Source organism: Pongo abelii, chromosome 9 (genome assembly GCF_028885655.2).
Source record: "Pongo abelii isolate AG06213 chromosome 9, NHGRI_mPonAbe1-v2.0_pri, whole genome shotgun sequence".
Classification (NCBI taxonomy): Eukaryota; Metazoa; Chordata; class Mammalia; order Primates; family Hominidae; genus Pongo; species Pongo abelii.
In genome coordinates, this window is record NC_071994.2 from 62,272,011 (window position 1) to 62,294,574 (window position 22,564).

The following is a 22,564-nucleotide window of genomic DNA, read 5'->3' on the forward strand; positions in this document are numbered from 1 at the left end:
AATGAACATATCATTACCTCACATAGTTTCCTCTGTGTGTGTGTGTGTGTGTGTGTGTGTGCTTAGAGCTCTTGAGATCTACTCTCTTAGCAAATTTCAAGCATATGTTAACTATAGTCACCAGGCTGTATATTAGGTCTCCAGAACTTACTCATCTTATAACTGAAAGGTTGTATCCTTTAACTAGTATTTCTCTTTTACCCCCAACCACAGCCCCAAATAATCACCATTCTAACCTTTGTTACTGAGTTCGACTTGTTTTTTGAGATTCTACATATAAGTGAGATCATGTATTATGTGTCTTTCTGTGCCTCACTTATTTCGTGTGGCATAATATCCCCCAGGTTCAGCCATGTTGGCACAAATGACAATATTTCCTTCTTCTGAATAATATTGCTGACTAATATTCCACTGTGTGTGTGATAAACACACACCACATTTTCTTTAATAATTCATTCATCAATGGACACTTAGGCTGTTTCTGTATCTTGGTTATTGTTAATCTTGCTGTCTCTTTGGAAGCCATTTCTGTACTCCCTCCCCCAGAAGCAGCTTTACTGCAGTCTAAAAGTGTCTTAGGAAAATGATTCAGAAGCAACTACTTCTCTTGGCATGTTCTTCAGTAAACACGACGATGGAAAGCTTTGATTTCTGCCCTTCTTTAAACAGTGCAATCGATTTTCAGTTGGGATTTTCCAGTTAATTTGATAGCTCCACGTTTCTATCAGGCTGAAGAAAATGTGTGTGTTGTGGGCTGTTGTATTACTGTTGCTGGTAGTGCTGTTGCTACTGCTGAGATTTTGTGGTTGAGTCCATATTATAAAGGAATTGTAGAGCAGTAATAAATTTAACTTGAGCTCTGAACTCAAGCCTTCAGGTGTGACTTTTTTAGTCACGTGGAAATTCACACAAGAATTTTCAACCAGACTTCATGTTTATTTTTATTTCTGAAGCAAAGGGTACAGTAATCTGGTCTAAACGAATGGGAACAAACATTACAGTTAGACTTTATTGGAGTGTTGTAAAAATATTTTTTTCCAAAATCAGATTGTTTCAAAACTGACCCTGGTTTCCAGATTTTAAAGTTGGGAAATAAGACAGTAAAAATCAAGGGTCAAATAGTCAAGCGACTATTTTTTTAAAATCAGCATTTTCCTTGGAGACTTTCGTTAGACCGTACTCTGTTTAGTACTGAAACTCAGAGAAGTTCCAGGAATAGCGGGATGACATCTAAGTGATCCGCGCACGGGAAGCTCTACGCTTCCTTCGGCTCGCTCAGTAAATCCGGGATGGGCTCAGAGAATGACTTCGCATTTTGCACCAGAAGATCTCAGTCTTTAGAGAGAACCCTAGACGAAATCCTTACTTCCCTGCCTCATTCCTGAAAACTTCTACCTGGGAACCGACTTGCTGTGACAAATAAAATGGGAGGAGTCTGGCTGAATAGTTTGTGGATTTCGGAAAGCAAAGCGAAATGCCGCTCTAACTAGCTCCGAATTTTCTGCAAGCTATCTTGTGAAACTGGTGAATTTGCCAGAATGAATTTTCATTCATTTAACTTTGGCAGATCGTCTACTAGGGTGCCTGGCATGGTGCTAATTGCTGGAGAAAATGATTTTCAAACAAAAACGAAAAAAAACTTTCGGCCCCCAGCAAGGAGCCAGGCAAATCCTACAAACTCAAGGAGTGCTTGAGAGGTGAGTTAATGACTGTCCCTCCTGTCCTAAAGAGACGGACTTTTAAAGTCAGCCTTGAAACTGCTCGAGGCTACACTAGCGCCCTCTGGACGCAGGCTCTGGTTAGCGCCCCACAGCACCAGCCTTTGATTTGTAGCTGCCAAAGATTTGATAGCGGGGAGTACGTGTCTATTCTGAAGGCTGAAGACACACACGACAGTCAGGAGTAGAATTCCGACCCCTCAAAGTGACATGGCCACAAAATCTGCGTCTACAGTCTTTCATTTTGCGGTCACCGTGGTACGGGCGAAAGCTATGAACTCTCTCTTTAGGAAAATACACATCACAGACACACACACTTACAAACGGTTTCAGGTGGTTCGTATGTTAGAAACCTCTGGTCTTGGGGAAAAAATCATTTCCGCTGAAGTATGTGGTAGCTGAGCGCAAATACTCTTCTGCTACAGCCCCAGTGGCAGAGGCCCAAGCACTACTCCCCACTTAGTGCCCGCACTGCGGCATTCGCAACTCTTCAAGCAGCTCTGCACTGAAAACCCAGGCCAGAGATCGGAGCCTAAACTGCTGAAAAGCTCCAAGGCTCCGGACAGGGTCTCAGCAGGGGTTGTCTTCCTTCAGGATCCGGGGCTCGTTGTGCCCAAGATCCGCCATCCAAGCCCTGCTCGGCGCACAGCTTGCCTGTTTCATGCTCTGCGCCTGACGCGCGCTGGTGTCCTCCCGGGCCAGTTCCAGTCCCGGGTCCTGTGGCCGCCCTGCCGGCGGACCCTGCGGAGAGCGAGTCTTAGATACCCAGTCCCCAGCCCCGAGTTGTTATTCCCTCGCTGTAGTTAAGAAGGAGGAGATCAATTAAGGGCATCTTGGAAGTTAGGCGTTCCCGCTGTCTCCTTTGAGCACGGAGGCCACCAACCCCCTAGGGGGAAGAGATGTAGCGCGAGGCAGGGGTGTCGTCCTAAGAAATTTCGACGCTTCTGGGGACTGAGGACCAAGGTGCGGACACGACCCCGGGGTACCCGGAGTTCCGTGACTCGCGCCACGGACGGCACACCTAGGGGCTAATTTCTGCTCTGCCTCAAAGAACCTCAAGCCAGGGTCCTTGCCTCCCCCTACAGCCCCAGGATGCAGCTGCTGCTCTCACCGCACAGGCAGCGCCCGGACCGGCTGCCGCAGATGGCGCGCTGCGAGCTTCCACCGGGAGATGGTGGAGACGCTGAAAAGCTGCTTTCTCGCCACTCTGGACGCTGTGGGCGGCAAGCGCCTTAGTCCCTACCTCTGCTGAGCTGAACGCTCAGGCACAGTGGAATTGAAACCCGGTGCTGCGGGATGTGAGAGTTGTTGAGGTCACGCGTAATTGGGTGTGATGGAGGGCGCCTGTTCGTGATGTGTGCAGGTTTGATGCAAGCAGGTCATCGTCGTGTGGGTGTGTGGCTGCGACCGCCCGAGAGACTCGGAGGCAGGCTTGGGACACGTTTGAGTGAACCCCTCAGGATACTCTTCTGCGCCAGTATCTGTTTTTTAGTGTCTGATTCAGAGTGGGCACATGTTGGGAGACAGTAATGGGTTTGAGTGTGTGTAAATGAGTGTGACCGGAAGTGAGTGTGAGCTTGGTCTAGGCAGGGACCACACAGCACTGTCACGCCTGCCTGCTCTTTAGTAGAGGACTGAAGTGCGGGGGTGGGGGTATGGGGCCAGAATAGAATGTCTCTGGGACATCTTGGCAAACAGCAGCCGGAAGCAAAGGGGCAGCTGTGCAAACGGCTCAGGCAGGTGATGGATGGCAGGGTAGGAAGGGGGAGGTCCAGAGGTCTGGATGGAGGCTTCCGCATCTGTACTTTGCAACTCACCCCTCAGGCCCAGCAGGTCATCGGCCCCCTCCTCCCACATGTAATGGATCTGAAGAGTACCCCGGGACAGTCCAGGGAGATGGAGATTCAGAAAGTATCCATGGAGAGCTTACGGAATCCGCTATGCGGACAAGGAAACTCTTGTAGATCCCTGCCTATCTGAGGCCCAGGCGCTGGGCTGTTTCTCACAACATTCCTTCAAGATGAGACCGTGGTCCCCATTTCAAAGATGAGTACATTGAGGCTCTGTGAAGTTACTTGCCCATGATCACACAACCAGGAATTGGGCCAACTGTAATTGAACTTCTGTCTAACAAAGTTCTTGCTCCCAGCTCCGTCTCTTGTTTCCCACGAGCCCTGGCCCTTTGTGGGTAATATCAGCTACCGGAGTCAGATTTCTTGGGCCCAGAACCCACCCTTAGGGGCATTAACCTTTAAAATCTCACTTGGGCAAGGGTCTGGGGTCAGAGTTGGAAGAGTCCCTACAATCCTGGACCCTTTCCTCCAAATCCTGAAACCAGGGGTGGAGTGGCGCGCGGGTTCAAAACCAGGCCGGACTGAGAGGTGAAATTCACCATGATGTCAAACTGCCCCCAAATTCCCGCTCACTTTAAGGGCGTTACTTGTTGGTGCCCCCACCATCCCCCCATTTCCATCAATGACCTCAATGCAAATACAAAGTGGGACCGTCCTGCTGGATCCTCCAGGTTCTGGAAGCATGAGGGTGACGCAACCCAGGGGCAAAGGACCCCTCCGCCCATTGGTTGCTGTGCACTGGCGGAACTTTCCCGACCCACAGCGGCGGGAATAAGAGCAGTCGCTGGCGCTGGGAGGCATCAGAGACACTGCCCAGCCCAAGTGTCGCTGCCGCTTCCACAGGGCTCTGGCTGGACGACGCCGCCGCCGCTGCCACCGCCTCTGATCCAAGCCACCTCCCGCCAGGTGAGCCCCGAGATTCTGGCTCAGGTATATGTCTCTCTCTCCCTCTCCCTCCATTAGTCATTTTCTCTCTCCCTTTCCTCCTCTCCCTCTCTCTCCGTTAGTCTCTTCATCAGATAGTCTCTGTTAGTCCGCGATTTATACCAGGCTCCTGCCCTAGGTTGGATCAGACAGTCTCAATCCCCCGGCTCGCTCTTCCTGCTCAGCTGCGGACTCCAGTCTTACTCTCTCGCACTGTACACAGGCTTGGGCCAGTCTCGGGACACTCAGGCTCCCCAGGGACCGCGCACAGAGCCGGAGGCAAGAGAAACTTTCCGCAGATGGTGCGATCAGGGATGGCGTCTGGAGCCCAGCAGTCCCAGGGAAATTGGTTCAGAACTTGGAACAGAGCGGATGGGTGGCAAATAGGCACGACGACTGAGGGACAAGCAGCCCTAAACTGCAAGTCCCAGTCACAGGCTCTGGGAGCAAAGAGAGAAAGTCTTGGGTCCCAATTTAAGAGTAAAACTTGGTTCCTGCAGGGGACTGAGGTGCCAGCAGGCGGAGCTTAGGCTGAGCACTAAAACTGATTCTTTTATTTCTCAGATTCCAATTGCAGAGATAATCCCTGTGGACAGATCTCCCCACCCCTCCCACCAAGGTGTATGCAAAAGCCCCACAAGAGGAGGACAGCTCTGGGTTTCCTTATGGGATCAGCTTCTGTGACAGGGGCCTGGGAGCATGTCCTCCACAGATACCTGGCTAACAGCTTTATATGTATGTGTGTGGCTTTGGGGAGAAGGGTAGGACTGAGACCTCCCCCACTCAGCTCTCCCTGTAGGATTGCTCCTCCAGCTGTCAAACTGTGCATGCTACAGGCCCACTGAACCTCCCAGAAGTCCACTGTGCTGACAAGGAAACAAAAAAGAAGAGAAATATAATGACCAGTCTAAAGCCACAAAGCCAGGGCGTTAGAAGCAAGACAGAAAACCAGGATAGGAGCCAAGGTCTGTGGGCTCCTAGAACTTCGAACTGGCGCAGGTGGTTTACCTCATTCTTCCCTTGCAGAGAGGTGTCATGGGCTTCCAAAAGTTCTCCCCCTTCCTGGCTCTCAGCATCTTGGTCCTGTTGCAGGCAGGCAGCCTCCATGCAGCACCATTCAGGTAAGACAGCCTGAAGCCAGAACCACACTGGTATCAGACAATTCCATGCCTCTTAAGTGTGGTGTACTGAATGCTTAAAAACCGACAGGGGGCCGGGGTAATGTATGTACTCATGCACATATATAATTTTTTTCTGATATAAAAATGTGTGGTACACAATTTATAAGTAGTGATAAATATTTAGACAATATTCTTTATTATAATTTTTTTGAGACAGAGCCTCACTCTGTCATCCATGCGGGGGTGCAATGGCACCATGTCGGCTCACTGCAACTTCCATCTCCTGGGTTCAAGCAATTCTCCTGCCTCAGCCTCCCGAGTAGCTGGGATTACAGGTGCCCACCACCATGCCTGGCTAATTTTTGTATTTTTAGTAGAGACAGGGTTTCACCATGTTGGCCAGTCCGGTCTCAAATTCCTGACCTCAGGGGATCCGCCTGCCTCAGCCTCCCAAAGTGCTGAGATTACAGCCGTGAGCCACCGCACCCAGCCTATTATAAATTTTATATAGCCCACTGAGTCTCACAAAATGCTTTTGTTGCTTTTAGCCAAACTTTTGTATGTGTAGCCATCCTGTTTATCCTATTCAGCCATGATTTGAGAAATGAATTGCATCCTATTCTGTTAAATAGTTTGCCACTAAATTTGTTATTGTTAAATCTGGTATTTTACCTGTTGATCTATTTCTCACCCACATATAAATCTATTAAACTGAAACTATTTTCAGGTTCAGCACTAACTGTAAGTTTTAGCATTTAATTTTTAATAATGGCTGCACTCAGCTTGCAAAATTCTTGAAAATTTAACCATTAGCTTTCACAAGCCTATAAAAACTGGCTCCAGCACACCACTGCTTGGATGCCACACCAGTGCCTGGGTCCTGAGGAGGACACTGGCCTTGTGCCCTGTCCCTTAGGACTCCCGCTGGCCACATCCTCAGGGGAAGAAGCAAAGACCAAGAAGCCTGGCTGCTTATCCTGGGGAGGGGCAGGCAGGGGCTCACAGCCTGCACTGAGTTTGCTTCCCCTCCACAGGTCTGCCCTGGAGAGCAGCCCAGCAGACCTGGACACGCTCAGTGAGGAGGAAGCGCGCCTCCTGCTGGCTGCACTGGTGCAGGACTATGTGCAGATGAAGGCCAGTGAGCTGGAGCAGGAGCAGCAGGAGACAGAGGGCTCCAGGTGAGGCTCCCCAAGGGCTCAGCACAGGGCCTCCTCTCCCGGCAGCATACACAGGAAGGTGGATCCCAAGAGGTAGGAGAGAACACACTGGCTAGGAATCCAACAGGTTGTGTTGTTCACCGGGACCTGGGGCCCAGCTGTTCTCAGCCTCCAAGGGAGACAGAGGTCCCACTGCAGCTGGAGGTACCGTGGTTAGACATAATAAAAGGCTCCGTTTCTGAAAGTTCTTAGGAAATGAAATGGGGAGGTGTGGAATCGCTCACTGTGGGAATTGTTCTTGCAGTACTGGGAGACCTCCCAGCACTGGATGAGTTAAGACTAGTAAGGGTGAAGTCAGGGATAGACATAGTATATCTCAGGAAGTTTTAGAAATTTGGATCCACCTTGTTAATCTGCATATGACATTCTTTCACATCTGCAAGGAGCCTTCATTTCACATTTGCAAGGTCAAGGTGAGGCCCTTGCAGGGGATGGGGACAGGTAGAGCAGTGTCTGAGGTAGGTTTGAGCCTTTAAATGTGTGGCATCTGTGGAGATGTGCATGTTGTCAGGAGGCCAGGGAGAGCACCCTTCCCCAGATCCACATCCCTGTGTACCTTGAGCCTGAGCAGAGACCAGCCCCTGGCCTGGCCCCAGCACTGCTCAGGCAGAGGCATGTGTTGCCCCTGCATCTGCCCTGAGAACCCCTCTGTCAAGCATGAAGGACTGAACAGCATGTGGAATGCCAGAAAAGATCATCCTTCCCCATCCAGCCCTTCCCTGCACTGCCCTGGCCCACTGCACCTCTGAGCTCTCCTAATGAAGGATAAGTGAGCTGCCCTCCTGCCTGCCCCTCCTGCTCCCAGGGTCCCCTGCCTGGTCTAACCTTCTAAGTGACTGCCCATGGGGACAGATTCTGGTGCATGGTACTCTCTGGCATGTGTTTTCCCTGCAGCCTGAACAGCCCCAGATCTAAGCGGTGCGGTAATCTGAGTACTTGCATGCTGGGCACATACACGCAGGACTTCAACAAGTTTCACACGTTCCCCCAAACTGCAATTGGGGTTGGAGCACCTGGAAAGAAAAGGGATATGTCCAGCGACTTGGAGAGAGACCATCGCCCTCATGTTAGCATGCCCCAGGATGCCAACTAAACTCCTCCCTCTCCTTCCTAATTTCCTTTCTTGCATCCTTCCTATAACTTGATGCATGTGGTTTGGTTCCTCTCTGGTGGCTCTTTGGGCTGGTATTGGTGGCTTTCCTTGTGGCAGAGGATGTCTCAAACTTCAGATGGGAGGAAAGAGAGCAGGACTCACAGGCTGGAAGAGAATCACCCGGGAAAATACCAGAAAATGAGGGCTGCTTTGAGTCCCCCAGAGATGTCATGAGAGCTCCTCTGTCCTGCTTCTGAATGTGCTAATCATTTGAGGAATAAAACTATTTTTCTCCAAAGATCTGAGCTGTGGTGGTCATTGTTCTGATCTATGTCCCAGGCTTCATAGTGTCTAAGACCTATGCTTAGAAATAGCCTTAACCCTAGGCTAGCTGGACAGAGGGTATGGTGGGTGGTCCCTCTGACCAAGCTCAAGCAGCAAGAACAGGGGTCCTAAGGAGCAGGTAAGCACCTCTAGGACTTGATGCTGCAAACTCCACTCCTCTTCCAGGTAAGACTGAGGAATTTTTTATTTTCCTAAAAAAGGGTATTTGGTGCCCGTGACTGGGGTATAGATTTTATAGTCCTTTGTGAATGGGGCTGGGTGTGGGACCATAATTCACTCCAGTGTCATAAGCCTCCGCTTTGATTTTTAGCTAGTTTATACAGGAAAGATTGGCTGTTACTGCTCCACATTCCATAGCCAGTCATCCAGAGTCACCTTTGGGTTTTCTGACACCCCTGGGAATATCTATGGGGAGTGATCATGGCATTTTCCCTAATGGCCTTGTGATTTTCTGCTCTGATAATTGTGTTTAGGAGAAACACTTAAAGTTAATTGGTGCCTTTCAGCACAGCAACTTTACCATGAAGGTCCCATGGGGCTGACCTCTCTCCCAGCCTCTCACTCACAGACCTCTTCTTTCTCCATCCTGCAAATCAGAATCATTGCCCAGAAGAGAGCCTGTGACACTGCCACCTGTGTGACTCATCGGCTGGCAGGCTTGCTGAGCAGATCAGGGGGTGTGGTGAAGAACAACTTTGTGCCCACCAATGTGGGTTCCAAAGCCTTCGGCAGGCGCCGCAGGGACCTTCAAGCCTGAGCAGCTGAATGACTCAAGAAGGTGACTGCCCTTGTATGATGGGATGGGAAGATGAATGACTTGTTTTTATAGGGGTGTAAAACCACTCTGAGCCTCCCTGAGACCATGTGGTTTTAAAAAATCCATAAGGGAAGGTACCCACACCAGTATCTGAGTTCCAGTAGCTAAAACCCTAGAATTTGGATTCATCTCTGTTTTTTCAGTCTCTCCTTGTAACCCTGAGATCATGAGACCAAGAAATATAGATCCTGTTTATTTAAAACACTGCTCTTTGACATTTATAATTTTGATTATTCTAGCCTTTGAGTTTGAAAGATAATGACACTATCATTTTAGAGTATACATTACTATGTCGTGTACCTCTTAATTAAGTGTACAGACTTGAGTTCAAGAACTGTATTTGCCCTTTACCAGCTATATGACCATGAATTGGTTACTTAACTCTCTCCAAGCCTCAGTTTCTCCATCTGTAAATTGAGGGCTACAATATTATCTACCTCCAAGCATTACTATAAAGAGCAAGTGAGATAATAGATGTTGAGTCTGACAATTAACCAGTAACTAAATTCTAGCTGTTATTTTCTTCCTCCTAGGTCACAATGAAGCTGAACTCCTTAATGTATAATGAAAGCAATTTGTAGGAAAGGCTCCATGGAAGACATACATATAGGCATCCTTCTTGATACTGAAAACTATCTTCTTTGTTTGAAAGGAACTGTTGCTAAATGCAGAACAAGCTCATTTCAGTTACCTATTGTGCATCTTTTAAAATACTTGATTATGTAACCATAAATCTGACAGCATGTCTCACTGGCTTATCTGGTAGCAAATCTAGGCCCCGTCAGCCATCCTATTGACATTGGTGGCTCTGCTAAACCTCAAGGGGTCATGAAATCACTGCCTCTTGGGCATCTGGGGACACATGGTAATGCTGTGCCTTGACAGAAGTATTTGTTTAAAGAAATGTCAATGCTGTCATTTGTGAACTCTATCAAAATTAAAAATGTATTTTCTATACCCTTCAATGGAATATCTGCTGCTATTTATGCTATTTTTCCCAGGAGAGTTTCAGGGGCCTGTAAGCACTCTGTTGACCAACCAATCTGACTCACTTAGCACAAAGACAACATGCCTGGGATGGATCCCTAGTGTCTTGTACCCTCAGTTTTTAGTGAAGCATCTCCTATTGAAATTAGAGCCTTGTGCATGTCAAAGAGAACAATTCATATTTATTTTCAGAGGGTGCCCTGGTCTCCAGCCTCAGAAGTTACCCATGTACTCCTCCTTCATGCAGGTTTGCCTTTACCCATCCCTGCCCTTCCTCCATATAAGAAGCTCTTCATGCACCCCTTAGCCTGCTTTAGAAACAATGGCTCAGAGCCTAAAATGGGGATCACAGACTGGCCAACCTAGAAAGGTCATCAATGCCATTCAACCCAACTTTTTTATTCTGTGAGGTTCAGAGAAACGTCTTGCTCAAGGTCCAGCAATAGGTTTAACAGAGACATTCATACACTTCACAAATACTTACTGAGTGCCTGCTATATGCTAGGCACTAGGAATAGAGCAATGAACTGAACAGAGCAGACAAAACTCCCTGGGCTCATGGGCTTACATTCTAGCAGGGGAGATTGAGGTGGTACATGCTATAGAATCAAGGACTCTCAGTATTGGAAGGAATCCAGAATGTCATAGAGTCTGATGCCTTCCTTATTCAAGGTAGGAATTACCCAGCATCAACAACCATAGCATTCTTTGGGACCACCAGTGACAAGCTGCTGAGTGTAACTCCCAAGGTGAGTTAGCAGCCAGTTTCACTGGTGGTAGTCAGCTAATTAGGGTTAGTTATTAGTTAACTAGTCAGCTAGTGGTTAGAAAAGTCAGCTCCTACCCACTGACTCTATTTTCTCAGGCCATATAGAATTATGCCCCCTTCTCTCCTCCAGTCTGTATTCAACACAGTAAGCCACTGTGACTGTAAAAGATAGATCACACCGTGTCTCTCCTATGCTCAAAACATCCCAGTGATTCCCCATCTCATGAGCAAACACCTGAAGCATTGCAGGCCAAGTTGATCTTCCCTTTCTCTCCTCTCGCCACCACCCCCATTACCTGCCTGACCTCATCTCCTACTCTCCCGCACACTGGCCCTCTTACTATTCCTCAACTTCCTATCTTCCAGCACTCAACCACCACTCGTACTCTGTGAAGAACACCCTCCATCCATGGCTTTCATCTCCTCCAATTATTTCTCAGATGTTACCTATCCTGACCATTCTTTCTGAAATTGCACCCCACTCCCACTAACAACATACCCTAGCCCTCTTCTTTGCTTAATTTTTTTCTCCTTACTGTTTATTACCTTCTACTATACTATATGTTTTGTTTATTATTTTGTTTGTTATTTGTATCCCTCCCAGCCATAAGTATAAGATTCACATGGTCAGGGATATGGTTATTTTGTTAATTGCTGTATCCCAAAATGCTGAACAGTGTGCCTGGCACAAGGTAGCACTCTATAAATATTTGTTGAACGAAAGAGTGAATGAATGAAGTAAAGTCTTCTTCTCTTTTACTTTTGTGGTCAACTCTTAGGTTCCCTCTGGACCTATTTTTCTTCATGCCAAATTCTCCAAGGGCCTTAAGCTTTAACAATCACATCTGGATAGTAAATTGTTCAACAGCCTGAAGACTGCAGTGGCCACCAGTTTGTCAGTAACTCTGTTTCCTGCCTCAAGACTTTTACACAGACTATTTCTTTTGTTTGGACACACTTCTAACCCCATCTTCCTCCTCCATGTCATTAATTCTGACCAGCTTTTCTTCCTCTTCCCATGCAGTGAACAAAGCAAACCAGGAGGGTGCTCTCCAGGTTTGATACCTATGAGTGGACAGGTAACTTCAAAATCAGAAGGAGAAACAGCAGGAAGACTATTTCAGTCGTGGGTCCAAGACACCTTCACCAATAATAAAGTTAATACTATACTGAATTCACACAAAGACCTTGTGGATATTTCTCAAATGACCCAGAGTTCATAGAGTAAAAGAGTGCGGTTAATTTTAATCCTCAAATAAAACATAGAGTTCACTGGATCAGGAACCTAAGAAAAGATGTAATAAGTGCATACGGCAATCAAAGCACAAAATGGAGAAACAATGAGTTTTGGTGTGGATGCATCACCAGTCTTTACTACTGACAACCCCCTAGGACACTACAGAGAAAGGATGTTTTTTAATGCCAGTTAATGCTCATCCCAAACAATCAGAGCCTCAGTATATATGCTGTGGCTGACTGAATTATTGCTCCCAGTTCTTCACTATACTATCATAGTATTATAAACCCTTGTTATTGCCATGATCTAATGGTTGGTTCACCATGGATAGAAGTTGCCATAGGGAGAGAAGTTGACTTCTCTGCCTCATGACTTTGGGCTTGACCATGTGGTTTGTTGTGGCAAATGGGCTATAGTAGACATGGTGCAAGCAGAGGCTTGAAATATGTTTATGTGGTTGGCTTTTGGGCTTTTGTGCTTCTGCCATCACCATGAAAAGAACATGCCCTAGATATCTATCTTAGTCCATTTTGCATTGCTATTATAAAATACAAAAGACTGGGTAATTTATAAAGAAAAAATTATTTTTCATAGTTCTACAGGCTAGGAAGTCAAGAGAATGGTGCCTGCAAGCATCTGGTGAGGGCCATTTTGCTACGTAATAATATGGGGAAGGGCATCACATGGTAAGAGGGCAAGATTGTGTGTTAGCTCAGGTCTCTCTTCCTCTTCTTATAAAGTCACCAGTCCCATCATGTGTGCTCCACACTGATGACCTTATCTAATCCGAATTTCCCCTCAAAGGCCCCACTGACAATCAACAAATTAATCTGGTGATTAAGTTTCCAACATATGAAATTTGAGGGACATATTCAAATCATAGAAGTATTCTTTGCCTTATTAGCCTGGACTCCAAAATAAGACATGTGGACCTAAACCTGGCCTACAGCCTGGATCCATACCCAACCAACACTAGCTGAGATCAACTTCATCCAAACCAAGCCACAAACCCATAAGCAAGAAAAACAAGTATTTGTTATTATAAGCCACTGAAATTAAGTTTGCTTTTATGTAGTGTTGTGGCAATAATTAAATGATTCATAATATTTGGGGATGTTATCGATTAAGTTGTGTCCTCCCAGATTTATATGTTGAAGACCTAACCCCCAATGTCCTCCCAAATTTATATGTTGAAGACCTAACTCAAGACCTAATGGCATTTGGAGATAGGGCCTTTAAGAATGTAATGTAAGGTTAAAAAGGTCATAAGGGTAGGGCCCTAATCTGATAGGACTAGTGTCCTTATAAGAGGAGAAAGAGACACAAGAGAGCCTTCTCTCTCTCTTCATGCATGTGCATACAGAGTGGAAGGCCAGGTGAGGCCATAGTGAGAAGGCAGCCATCTACAAGCCAGAAAGAGAGGCCACCCTAGACACCAATCTTAATGGCACCTTGATTTTGAACTTCCAGCCTCCAGAACTATGAGAAAATAAATTTCTTTTGTTTAAGTCACTCAGTCTGTGGCATTCTCTTATGGCAGCCTGAGCAGATTAATTCAGGGGCATTAGCGGATAAAATTATTTTTGTTGCCACAGCTTGCTTTTCCTCCTGTTGAGCTCTAGGTAAATTTGATGATCATCCAACTTGACAAATTTACTTATTTCTTTTTTTATTATACTTTAAGTTCTAGGGTACATGTGCACAACGTGCAGGTTTGTTATTTCTTTTTAGTAATTTATTTTGGTAACCATTTTCACTCTGTCTTCTCAAAATCATCTTAAAGGATGTTTGTCTCATCTCTGTTCCAGCCTCCTGTTGCTGAAACTGAACAACATATACCTTAGATAAATTAATTGTGGTTTATTTGTATAATGGACATGCACAATACATTACACAGCACTGAATATAAATATATGTATCAACTTTGGATAAATTTTAAACATAATGGTAAGTGTAAAATAAGGTAAGTTGCAAAGGATGCATATCAGGTGATGCCATTTATTTTGAGATTAAAGCATACATAACAATATTATACATAAGTTAAAGATATATACACATATAGTAAAAATACAAAGTCATGTATAGGGATTATAAACATCACATTCAAAAGAGTGATTAACTTTGTGGGGATGGGAAGGAAATGTCATGAAGAGGGGTACATAGGCAGCTTCTATCAAGGTTTTTCTTTCCTAAGGTTTTATTTTCTAAGCTGGGTAGTTGGAATAGGTGGATGGCATATATAACTCATGTTTAATAGGAATAAATAAACACAAGCATGGGTCTTTTTTAAGTTAAGGCAACCACCATAAAAATTTTAAATAATAAATAACTGTTAAACTAGCCAAAGAGAATCTATTCTATTCAATGCAAAGCACAAAAATAAAGACCCCAAGAATGTATAGTGGATGCACCATGTGAAAAATGATGGCAATAAGAAATATCTAGATGGCTTTAAAATAATTTCAAATTAGTTCAAGTCAACAATTTAAACACCAAGGCTATCAGGTTGCATTTTTAAAGGATCCAGCAATGTTTATTGCACAAAAGAAATTTTTAGAACTAAAAGATTCAAATGGATTAAAATTCAAAAGGTAACAAAAGATATGTAAGACAAATATAAACAGCAAGTTGTGACAACTTCTTAATATACAGTCAAAATAGAATTCAAGGCAAAAAATGGTTTATGGAATAAGAAATATGCCATATAGAAAAAGAACAATAGAGCAAGAAGATAAATTTATCATGAAAGCATGCACTCAACAATACAGCCTCAAATTACGTAAAGTAATTACTGAAAAATTATTGATAGAGAATTAATGCACCCTTCTCAAAAAGCAATAGGATTCTAGAATCACCCCCCTAATGCGTGGTTCCAAGTTGGCTTGGCAAATACTCCCCGACAATATGACAGATCTCAGAAATCATACAGTGGTTACACTCACAAAGAGGTGAAAGATTTTATTAATTATCAGATTATGTCTTCTGTCTTAATATTATTTATTAAATAAACCAAAATGTCCTCAATTTATTTGAAATATCAAACGTATCATATACTGATCATCTTCTGGCCTTCTTGTTTTTCTCTTGCAATGATATATCTGTGCACCAGTATCACAGCTTAATAGCTAGGAAAGGAAAAACACCCCCATACTCATCTTTTTCAAAACGCTCTTGACAATTTTCACACATTTACTCTTCCAGAAGTTAGAATAATTTTCAATTTTTTAAAAATACTATTTGTATTTTGACTGGGATTGGGTTTCTCAGGTAGATAATTGTATTATCTATGAAAAACAATAAATCTTATTTCATATTTTTGCTCATCCTGCATCAACTAGAGCTTCTTGAACAATGTTGAAGTAGAAATGGTAATAGCAGGCATCCTTGAAGATGAAGGCTGTTGAATTCAGAGGGAGATTTTTTATCATCTTAAGAAAGTACTAAGAAATGTTTTTAAATCATAAATGGATATTAAATTTTATCAAAACACATTTTGGTATCTAACAAGATTATCTTATGGCTTTCCTCCTTCAATTTAGTAATATTAATAATGTATTTTCAAATGTAGAAACTAATCATTGCAGTTGAGATTTTCAAATTCTGACTTCATGCTAAGCACCATAATAAGTACTTTTTAGATATTAACTCTTTTAAATCTTTACAACAACTGTATAAGGTTCATACTACCATAAGCCCTATTTTGTGGATGAAGATACTAAGACACACAGAGATTAAATAGATTGATCAAAGCCATACAGTTTTTAGATTCATCTCAAGATGTAAACCTAATCCCAGGCTCTCTATCTAGAGTTTTCTCTCTTAAATCACTATACTTCTTGATAAACTCTACTTGGTCAAGGATATGTTAAAATATACTACTGAATTTAATTTGTGATTTATTTAGGATTTTGTACTACCTTTGTTATATTTAGGATTTAGGCTATATAATACGTAATATATAAAATTATATTTTAAGTTATATTTCAATGAGTTTTGCAAATGTGTACCATCTAATCCATGTAACTGTCACCACAAGAAAAGTATCAAATATTTTCATTGTTCAAGAATATTCCTCATGCCACTTTGAAGTCAATGTCTCCTAAACCCCTGTTCTATGAAATCACTGATCTGATTTCTATTACTGTGGAGTAACTTTTATGTAGATAGATAGATTAGATAGGTAGATGATAGATAGATAGATAGATAGATAGATAGATAGATAGATAGATAGAATGTATTCTTTTATATCTAGCTCCTTTCACTCACATAATGTTCATGAGACTTATTTATATTGTTGCATGTATCATTATATAATTACTTGGGGGATTAATCAGGTACCAATTCTCAAGGATTTGGGGGAGGAAGAGGGTTAAGTAGTATTTCATTGTTGGATGAATACTTAAAATGTTCCTAGGTTTTATTATGAATGATACTCTTATGACCATTTATGTACTAGTATTTATGTGAACAGTTGAGTTCTCTTGGATAAATACCTAGAAGTAGTATGGTAAGTGTGCATATAACTAAACTGTTTTCAAATGGCTATGCCATTTTACACTCCCAGCAGAACTATGTGATCATTTAACTTGCTCCACACACCCTTGCAAATGCCTGGCGTTTTCAAGTCTTTTCAATTTTAGCCACTCTTATGATTCTGTAGCAGGATCTGATTGTGGGTTTTAATTTTTATTTCCCAGATGAGCATGGTGGCTCATGCCTGTATCCCAACACTTTGGGTGGCTGAGGCAGGTGGATCGCTTGAACCCAGGAGTTTGAGACTAGCCTGGGCAACATAGTGAGACTCAGTCTCCACACAAATTTTTTTTATAAAAATTAGCCAAGCATGGTGGCATTTGCCCATAGTCCCAGCTACTCGAGAGGCTGAGGTGGGAGGATTGCTTGAGCCTGGGGAGGCTGAGGCTGCTGTGAGCCATGATCACACCACTGCACTCCGATCTGGGTGATAAAATGAGACCCTATCTCAAAGAAAAAAAAATTTCCCTAATGACTACTAATAATTGAGTATCTTCTTATTGCCATTTGTTTATCTTCTTTTGTAAAGTTTCTGTTTAAATATTTTGCCCACTTTTAATTGAACAGCTTTTCTTATTACTATTGAGTTGTAGGAGCTCTATGTATATTCTACATACAAACTCCGCTTCCTCTTTGGGCACTGCTTCACCCACTTGCTCACTTTTCTCTACCTCTTGGGTAACTTCTTCTGTAAGAAGCCAGATGCCATGTCATGAGGCCACTCAAGTAGGCTGTGGAGAAGCCCGTGTGCAATGGGATGGAGATCTCTGGCCAGTGGCCAGTGAGAAATGACAGCCTGCTAATAACCAAGTGTGTGAGCTCAGAAGTGGATAATTCAGGCCCAGTTGAGCCTTGAGATCACCACAGCCCCATTTGAAAGTTTGATTGCATCCTCATGAGAAACCCTGAGCCAGAACCACCTAGCTGAGCCTCTTCCAGATTCCTGGTTCTCAGAAACTGTGAGATAGTAAGTATTTGTAGTTGTGAACTGCCAAATTTTGAGGTAACTTGCTACATAGTAATAGATATCGAATACCTATCAAACTGTGATAACTCCATCTCAACCCCTGAAATCTGGAAAGCACAGCCTTTGGAGTTGGCTGGAGAAGCTGACCTGAGATCACACTGAAGGCCACAGTTCCCAGAAAGGAGGCTTCATCATCAGATCTCATTCCCCTGGTTCCCAGGCCCAGATCAGATTAGGTGCAATAGCATAAGCTGCTTCCACTTGAAACAAAATTAAGTTCTTCTGTTCTTCAACGTCATTGAGTGCATTTTGCCAGCACCTTCCTTCCCTCTATGAAGTCTCATTTCTCTCTGTTCTGCATCTACTATTTCACGTCATCCTTTCTGCCTCTGAGATTCTCACGGTGGGAAAGAAACTCTTAAGGCCATGTATACCAACCACATGGTTGAATGTTCTCTCTATCTCCCACATGGTCTTCTGGCTTATTTTTGAAATCTTGAGGTAACCATCTCCTATTATCTCATTCTAACTTTGGATCACTCTGACTCTTAGAAAAGTCCTCTAATCATGAGCAGAATTCACTTTCTCTGCTCTCTTGCTCCATTTGATTCCCAAGAGATTCACTCTTGGGCAGACCCTTCATGGAGAATTGGCTGTGACTGAGACCAGACATCTCAAGCAAGGATTTGGTATTAATTGCCAGAGATTTAAAGGAAATCACTTTTTTTTCACTATGAAGTCCCTAGCTGCACTGAGGTTTGTATGAGCCATCTCATTAGCTAAATCCATCCTAGATGGTTATCTATTATAAAGAATGTGTCTGATGCTGGGGGATAAGTCTCTTTAATTATTTGGATCCTCAGATAGCTCTTCTCTTGGCAAAACTTTTTCTGGATATTCCTATAGCCACTGCTGCATGTAAGTGATGAGTAGCATGAACAAATGTCTTGCCCTTGTCTCTGGTAGGGCCCTGAGCCAAGCACTATAAATGTGGGCGTCATCTCTCCTATTCAGACTTGCCAGGGCAATGATAAGATTAATTATTTCCACAAAGAGGGTTGCTTTAGAGGCTTCCTGGAGAGCTTGGCTTATCTGTAGGTCTTGGACGTTTGTAGGAATGCTTCCTTGCCTTCATGAAAGTAGCCAACAATGTGCCAGGCTTTGTATAAAACCTTTAAGATAGTCTACAAAGCTGTGTATAATATGACACCTGACTACTGCTCCACCTTCATTCTCACCATGCTCTTCCTCCCACTCTGAAGTCCAGTTACTCTGGCATTCTTTTAGTGAGTCACATTCAGCCTGTTCTTGCTGCCACGGGGCCTTTCAATGTGACATTTCTCTACTCTGAAGTCATCTTATCTTCTCTATTCCCAGGTATCTCTTATCTTTCAGATCTCAGCTAAGTATTACTTCCTTAGAGAAGTCTTCCCAGATTACAACCCCTCAGTCTAGGTTTTATTTCTTTCATATTTGATTTCAAATGGCAGAAGTGCCTCCCTTTCAGCTTACCATTTCAGTTTTAGTTTATGCATTTATTAGTGCAATTATTTGATTAACGTCTATTCTCAGACATTCACACAAGGACTGCATTCCTGTTGCTCTCTATCAAAACACTTAATATAGTATCAAATATAAGTGCTCAAGAAGTATTGTGGCATGAAAAAAGGAGGCAATTAGAACCCAATGTGATAAATGCTATCCTTGCAGTAGACACAAGAAATTGTGGTCTAACCTGACCCAGATAGAAAAGATTTCCTGGGAAAATACTATCATATTGAGTGTCTAGAAATGCAGAGGATTCTTCCAGGTGAACAAAGCAACTGGGGAAGTAAGAGGTAACAAGGGCCTGAATGAGCTGATCAGTTATTGCATGGAAGTCATGTCCATTTTCTCCCCTCTGCAGATGAGAACTACTGGTCCTTCTATCCAGAAACAGGAAGTTACTGAAAGTCCTATGATGGATGGGGAGCTTTAAAACTGGATAAGAAACAAGCTTGTAAGGTCACAGTTGGATGTCACACAGTTCCTGTGAGATAGCCAGATCCCTCTCAGAGCTTCATGAGGAAGGCCAGCTTTGCTAGAGAGCTGCCTCCTTGATCACCGATGACTGGGTTTCTGGAGATGGTAGAATATGCAGCTGCCGGGGCTGAGGATTTCAAAACTAGGTGCAATAATATCAAGTCAGGGCAGGATTACTCAGGTTTTTTGTCCTTTGGTCTCTTGAAGGCTGGGCCCAGGGTAAGACTCAGGAATGCAAAGGCAACTCCATAGAATCCTACAGAAACCAGAAGGCTATGTTACACACACCAGATCTGGGAGCTGTTAAAGATTGCTGAGCTTGCCTGTAGGACAGTTGTGGCTTCAGCTCAGGTGGTGCTGAGCTCATCTGATTCCCAAGAGTGATCAAATAATTCAGCCTCATCCATTTCCTTTACCTAAACCTTCCATGCTAATCCCCAATCTGTGGCCCATATAACTGCTCATGTTCTCCCTTCATGAGTCCTAGTTACTCAGAATTCTGTTCTTTGTTTCCACTTAGAACTTAGGACTTTAACCATTTGTATGAACTCCAAGGTCACATTAGGAAATAATCTTTAATTGGAGATCTGAACATTGAAGGGAAGTGGCCAAAGAGAAGGGTCTTGGGGGAAAGTGCAGAGCATGCAGACCTAGCAACCAGGAACACAGTCATAGTATCAATGGCATGACGGAGTTTGCTCATATCAGCTCATGGAAGCCAATTGTTAACATCTCTTCCCAACTCTGTGTTCAGTGATATCTTATTGGTAGCTTGAAATCTGTGATTTTGGGAGTATTTACACAATGGAAATGAGCAAATGCTACAAATCAGGCCTTTTCTTTCCAGAGAGTCATCAGTTGTTAAATAATTATAACACATAGCTGGAAATCATGTTTAAGAAACGGAATATACTAAAGTCAGAGCACAGAGAGTGAAAGATAAAGTAGAAACAGATGAGACTAAAATTAGAGTATTGGGGTAGTGCCTACATACCAGTATTTTTGTTAAAAAAACAAAAAAAAAACAAAAAAAATGGACTTATCTTTTGTAACCCAGTCTTTGCTCAGATTTCTGAGGTCCTCAGGAGAGTGGGACTGAGGAGTTTGGATAGGACAAGTGTGGCTTCATCTCAGGTGGTGCTGAGCTCATCTGATTCCCAAAAGTGATCAAATAATTCAGCCTCATCCATTTCCTTTACCTAAACCTTCCATGCTAATCCCCAGCTGTGCCCTTAACATTCAGATTTTTACTAAAAATCTGTTCAAGGTAATTTAAACTTTCTCATACATGCTTTTCAAAATTCTTCCAGCTACTGCCTAATCTCTGGTTACATAACTGCTCCTATATTTTTAGGTATTTGTTACAGCATCACCCCACTTCCAAGTACTGAAGTCTGTGTTAGTTATCTGTTGCCGCATAAAAAATTACCACAAATAATAGCAGCTTAAAATAACATCCATTCCACAGCCATTTCATTGTTCTAATCCTTATTCATTTCATGCCTAGATTATTGCAATAAACTCCTCCAGACTTCTTGATGTTGTTTGACTTTCTCTCATTTAGTCTGCCCTTTTCATTTAAGTGAGAGGGATATAATCTTGCTTCTCCTCTACTCAAAGAACTTCTTGAATTCCTGTTGCTTACAGCCTTTGACATAGCATAAAAGATTTTTCACAATATGGTCCCAGCCTATATTTTCAACTTCATCTTCATCTATTTGTCCAATATGACTACAACTTATCAGTCTATCATTCCCCAGATATACTTTTCATGCTCCTGTGCCTTTATTTGTGTTATTTCCTCTGCCTGGACTGCCCATCCACTTGTCTTCTCCCTGCATTTGCTCAGAAAAGTCTTATCCATCCTTCCTTCCCCAGTGTATATGTCACATCTTCTTTGGTTCTTTCAATGTCACCCTTAGCCCTTCCCTCAGCTAGGCAGAATTGTCCCTTCCTTTGTGCTCTACAACCTCATTTCTCAAAGTGGGACCCAGGCACCAGCAGCATTAGCACCCCCAGGTAATTCATGTACAAATTATGTTAAAATGCTGACTCTAATCAGTAGGTTTGGGCTGAGGCCAGAGATTGCAACTCCTACAAAGTTTCCCATGATGCCAATGCTACCAGTTTGAAGACCAAACTTTGAGTAACCAGGTTTACAGCACTTTGATTATAGATCACTTTGACTACAGCCCTGAATACATGATATTATAATTGGTTAGCCTCTCTGTCTCCCCTTATATATTCTAGGTATTTTAAAGGCAGGGATTGTTGGTTTTTCTCCTTGTGGTCTCCAGGGTACCTCACACAGTATTCAGCACTTGGGGATGCTAATAACTTAATAGCTGTGTTTTACATTTAAAAAATGCACATATCCCTTATACAAGCCAACTTAAGTGGGCCTGTTTGAGACTGTACAGTGAGGAAAACTTAGGGAATTGTACATTAAGCTTGGAAAGAGAGCAAAAAGTGTCAGGGGACAGAAAAAGGGGTCTTAGGCCAATATACTGAATGAAGGTCCAGAAAAAAAATGAAAATCAAGAAGCGTGTTAGAGGGCCAAACCAGCAGGCAGATGTTAATTCCCTAGAGAGGAAACATGAGGTCCTGGGATCCCCCAAAGTCAATTCTGGAACCAGAATGAGAAGTTTCCTCTTGGAGAAATGCTGGCATGCTTGCCAAGAGCAAACTCCTGAGAATCACTTTAGCTTAAATCTGGGTACTACCGTCCCCCCACACGCTAGCCAATCAAAGACACTGGTGATAGCTGCTGAGTCACTAACTCAATAAGGCACCAAAACCAGACTGCAGCAATTGGCCTCTTCCTGTGTGTCTCTGCTGAGACCATGTTGCCTTTGGAAGTAGAACTTGGTCACAGGTGCTCTCATCTTGGCTAGGACACCCAGTCTTTGCTCAGATTTCTGAGGTCCTCAGGAGGTGGGACTGAAGAAGTTGGATAGGCA

General features: G+C 43.5%; 2 protein-coding genes across 3 annotated transcripts in view; one reads left to right on the forward strand and one right to left on the reverse strand.

The window, feature by feature from the left end:
- LOC112135518 (calcitonin-like) overlaps positions 1-22,564 on the reverse strand; it is an 83,226-nt gene that overhangs the window by 9,168 nt on the left and 51,494 nt on the right. The window contains exons 5-6 of one of the 2 annotated variants that reach the window (XR_008511615.2): positions 7,659-7,846; positions 5,504-5,626 (exon numbers count right to left, since the gene is read on the reverse strand). The gene's annotated coding sequence lies outside the window, so the exon portion shown is untranslated. The remainder of the gene's footprint in view (positions 1-5,503; positions 5,627-7,658; positions 7,847-22,564) is intronic. The other variant, XR_008511619.2, reaches the window with a different exon arrangement.
- On the forward strand, positions 4,339-8,370 carry LOC100459685 (calcitonin). The gene is made up of 4 exons (XM_009246589.3): positions 4,339-4,477; positions 5,522-5,616; positions 6,651-6,794; positions 7,728-8,370. Exons 2-4 carry the CDS (start codon positions 5,531-5,533, stop codon positions 7,924-7,926), a joined length of 429 nt encoding a protein of 142 aa, XP_009244864.1. The 5' UTR covers positions 4,339-4,477; positions 5,522-5,530; the 3' UTR covers positions 7,927-8,370.